This window comes from Asparagus officinalis, chromosome 2 (assembly GCF_001876935.1).
Source record: "Asparagus officinalis chromosome 2, Aspof.V1, whole genome shotgun sequence".
In the NCBI taxonomy this organism is placed as follows: Eukaryota; Viridiplantae; Streptophyta; class Magnoliopsida; order Asparagales; family Asparagaceae; genus Asparagus; species Asparagus officinalis.
In genome coordinates, this window is record NC_033795.1 from 18,405,653 (window position 1) to 18,410,283 (window position 4,631).

Here is a 4,631-nt window from a genome sequence, read left to right on the forward strand (position 1 = left end):
ACTGGAACAAAAATATAGTTTTCATGAAGTTAATCGACTTTCTCAAAAAGAACTCGTGAAACATAATCATGGGGTATGAAAACAGGTTTAAATCTTGTATTTAACAAAGTGGGGGCTTAGCCAAGTGGTATACGTCAACAAAACATGTATTTTTGGGATTTAATCTCCCTAAACATCACTAATCATATTTAAGTTGATTAATTAGGGTTCTAATCCTAATCAGTTCATTAATTAGCAATTACTAATGGTTCTAATCATAAAAAAATTTATATCTTTTCTTCATTTAGTGTTCAGATCTATAGATCTATTCATCAAATCAGGGTTTAAACCATTAAAAACAAAAATCTATAGGGATGGGTTTGGGAAGAGATGTACTTGCCTTTTGAATTTGTTTTGATCTGTCAAACGTGCGAGGAACTCGATCCTCCTTCACAAAAATCGTAGACCTCGTCCTCCTCACGATCAATTCACAAAATTCTCCAAAAATTTTAAAATGAGAGAAATAGGGTTTTGAGAGGAGAGTGGATGCTGCTCAAACGTGAGGGATAAAGAAGAAAAGAGGAAAAATTCGGGTATACACACATACACACTCACACACACAAACTAGGATGAATGGATCTGATTTTAATCGATTTGAGATCAATTATATATATATATATATATATATATATATATATATATATATATATATATATATATATATATATATATATATATATATATATATAACTGATCTCAAATCGATTAAAATCAGATCCATTCATCCTAGAATGATCACCAACCATAATAAAACTCTATTATTATTATTTGCAATAATATTTTCAATTTTTTGGGGTTTTACACGTTTACCTTCAAGGTCAAAGATTTTTGCATATATCTGATAGATAAAAATGTTCCTAACACACTACAACAAAATCAAAATTAACATCAATTTCTGCAGATCATTCAAAATGTTGCCTTCCTCAAACAAGAGAAAGGATTTTTGCATATATCTGATAGATAAAAATGTTCCTGACATACTACAACAAAATCAAAATAAATATCAATTTCTGCAGATCATTCAAAATGTTGCCTTCCTCAAACAAGAGAAAGGATTTGGGTACTGCTCAAAGCTCCTCTGCTTCATGATTCATAAGAACCCCAACATGATTACCAGTGGCTTGATCCGAAACTACTCTCTCCTTAGCATCCTCGTAGGCCTCCTTCGCACCTTGGCTCATGGCGTCGTAGGCTTCAGTGGCCTTATGCTTTGCACCCTCATAAGCTGTCTCGGCTTCCTCTACTGACAAGTTGGAGATTGATTCTGAAGCATGGCTCGCCTTGTCCTTCAATGTTTCCTTCACTTCCTCTGCTTTGTCCTTCATCACACCTTTAGCCTCCTTAGCCTTGTCCGCAGCTCCTATATAATTATCAGATTAATATAACATTTTTATCTTTGTTAGATTCTTCTTTTGACTAACATCTTCAGTAGATTCAGAAGCATAATATATCTCACAGAATAAAACTTATAACCATCAGGTTTGATTATGTGAATCGATTTTAAATGAAGCATATCTCTTAAAAAAGGGGTTCTTAGATATTAGTCCCTTAAGTCATTAATAATTCCATATCAGTCCCTCAAATCTTTATAGTTGCTCACAAGTCCCTCAAATCCTAAGGGGTTTTGCATATTCTTCTCTCAGTACTGGCCAGAAGCCCTAAGCTTTCTCATAAATCTCTATGTTTACAAACATCAGCTTTTGGGGCATTTTAGCCATTGAGAGACCAATTTGCAAGTCACCTTAGGATTTGAGAGACTTATGAGCTATTTTGAAGATTTGAGTGACTAATATGGAATTATTGAATATTTGAGGGACTAATATCTAAAAAACCCTTTTAAAAATATACTAACGCATGCAATAGCCCAAGTTCCTATCCACGTTTAGAAAAGTTTATGGCTATGAAAAATATTCCAAGCTTGAGTCAATAAAAGCCACTCAATCCTGCATGTTATAATTAAAGTAAAATTATAACTCTTGTATCAAGAAGAAAAAAAAAAATGTCCTAATGAGAAAGGAGTATTGATACATATAATATTATATGTTTCTGGTGTATCTCAATGAGATGGATCCAACCAAACTGACACCTTCCAAAATTCTAACTAAGCCTATAGATTTCAAGAATTCCGGCTGCGATATCTTTATTTTTAGGTTTTTCCTTTTTTAATAAAAAAGCTAGAGTCATATAGGAAATCAATTTGGTTGTAATTCAAATTTGAACTATTTGTTTCTCAATCATGGGGAGAGTTTTAGGGTACATTTTTGTACTTTCCATTTTTAATAAATTTTGACCTATTTGGAATATATTATACTTTTCATATGAGTAGATGATTGTAAACCTTATACGTATTATTTTTTGATCAATATGATTTTTATTTTCATATCACTCCATGGATTTGAAGGTTATATTTCTCTTGGATATGAAAAGGAGTTCCTTGGTGTGATTATGAGGTTTTGCTTTCATGGCACTGCACTTGCAAAGTATGGAAGAGAAGTAGGATCATGTTTGAAATGGGTTTTACAAAAAATACATGGATATGTTTCAATGTATAAAAGAATTTTTAATCTCATGTTCGAATATAAAATTATACCCTCAATTCTAAGCAACTTAGTTGAAAAGACCTCTACGGATAAAGTAAAAAAAACTATTTATCAATTGCACTTGTATACGCAAAAGTTTACCTCAATTTTCAACTTTGACTTGACAGGGGGTGTCACAGTGAATTTTTTTTTAAACTTTGGACTATTTTTGGGGGAAAAGAACGTAATGTGTCAAAGTTAACAATGGAATAAACTTTGGGTTATTTAAGAACAAATAACACATTTTCTTAGTTAAAAGGATTTAGGCTTATATTGTTGAAAGGTTAACATAGAAACATAGATAATAACTATACACCAGATGCAACATCAGCCACCATATCTTTAGTTTTCACTGCAATATCTCGTGCCTTTTTCACTGCATCCCTGGCTGCCTCTTCTTCATCATCATCCATGGCAATCCCCAAACCCCTGCAACAACATCAAAACAAAATTAATAACCTAAATTCACAAACCAGTCAACAAAAACATATATATTTAGATAATCAATCTTTAACTAATGAGTTTACGCTAATTTCTCCTTGGCCCACCCAGCCCAGGACTCTATGGTCTCCATGGCATCCTGCATTGTCTCTGAGCCTTTGATTTTGCCTTCATCTGCTGCTAGATTTACTCTCTCCTTCGCGTTCTCCATCGTCGATCCATCAACGGCTATCAACAGCAAGAATGCCACCGCGAACACTTCAAGAATTTTAAGAAGAGAACTAGAATTCATTGGTCTTGTTCTTGCTTTAGCCATTATTGGTTCTTCTTTTTTTTGTGTGAATGGCTTGATTTTCTTTGCACGTGGTAGGAGTTAGTTATTTTAGAGGAGTTAGGGGAGAGTTGCACGTTCTTTGCGCAGTGAAGCCACTTGTTGGCACGTGTGGCTTTGCCCAGGTTTACTTGGCCATTTCTTTTGGAGAGATTGGCGGATCCGAGAATGCGTTGTGTGCATGCTAAGGCAAAGGCTTCTGCTTACGTTTTCACAGATTGACTGATTGCCTAATTGGTTATCGGGGTAGAGCTTGGCTTAATAAAAAAATTCAAACTAGAAATCTTTCTTTTAAAATTAGAAGGGTTAATTTAATATTAGTCCCCTAAATCTTTGTTTTGAATAAAATTTCATATTTTAAACTCAGTCCCCCAAATCTTCATGTTTCCAAATGAGTCCCCAAAACTACAGTATCAAGGATAGGCTTATAGAGAGATTTATCCTCGTCACTCTCTGGCCAACTGGTCAAATCTTCATGTTTCCAAAATGACTCCCCCAAAGCTGCAGTATCAAGGGTATCCTCATCTCTCTGGCTAATTGGTGGTATAATATTTGGGAGAGATTTAATATGCATAAACAACACATTTATATCTTGTGGTTAGCATCTGATAAGAGACTCCGAACTCAAGACAGACTGTGTGGGATCGATGAGAATATAATGTTCAAAACAATAAATGTCTGTTATGTTAGGGTTTTATCTAACCCCTAATGCGATTTAGTAATAGAGATGAGAGAGAAGAGAGAGAAAAATTCAATCACAAAAAGAAAACACACAAGATTTACGTGGTTCACTTCTCGATGTGAGAAGCTACGTCCACGGCCGCCGCAGGAGGAAATTGCAATATTTTCGTCAGTTTACAAGTTTCCCTAATAACCCTTTTAATAACATAAGGATTAATACAAACAGGAATCTCAAACAGTTCATAAAAAAGGAGCCCAGGCCCACCCAACTCGCGGTCGACCGCAGAGACAGTCGCGGTCGACCGGACAGAAATGACAGAAACTTAATCGACTAAAGGGTTTGGCGCGGTCGACCGCACATGTTATCGCGGTCGATCGCCAAAAGTCCAGAGACTTTTCTAGGTCTTGTACATGTTCGCGGTCGACCGCCGCGTCACTTGCGGTCGACCGTGAGGCTTCCAGGTTGTTTCCTTCGTCGTTTTGTCTGAACTTCATCGCCATCGTTCCTGTTTCTTCAATTCTCATATTCCCTCTTCAATTAGAGGTATAGGGCAAGTCTG

At 35.4% G+C, this 4,631-nt stretch overlaps 1 protein-coding gene across 1 annotated transcript; it reads right to left on the minus strand.

Moving 5' to 3' along the window:
- LOC109829441 (late embryogenesis abundant protein D-29-like) lies at nt 901-3,400 on the minus strand. The gene is made up of 3 exons (XM_020396561.1): nt 3,146-3,400; nt 2,935-3,047; nt 901-1,399 (listed from the first exon to the last, which is right to left on the minus strand). The coding sequence occupies exons 1-3, from the start codon at nt 3,373-3,375 to the stop codon at nt 1,107-1,109; spliced, it is 636 nt and encodes a 211-aa protein (XP_020252150.1). The 5' UTR covers nt 3,376-3,400; the 3' UTR covers nt 901-1,106.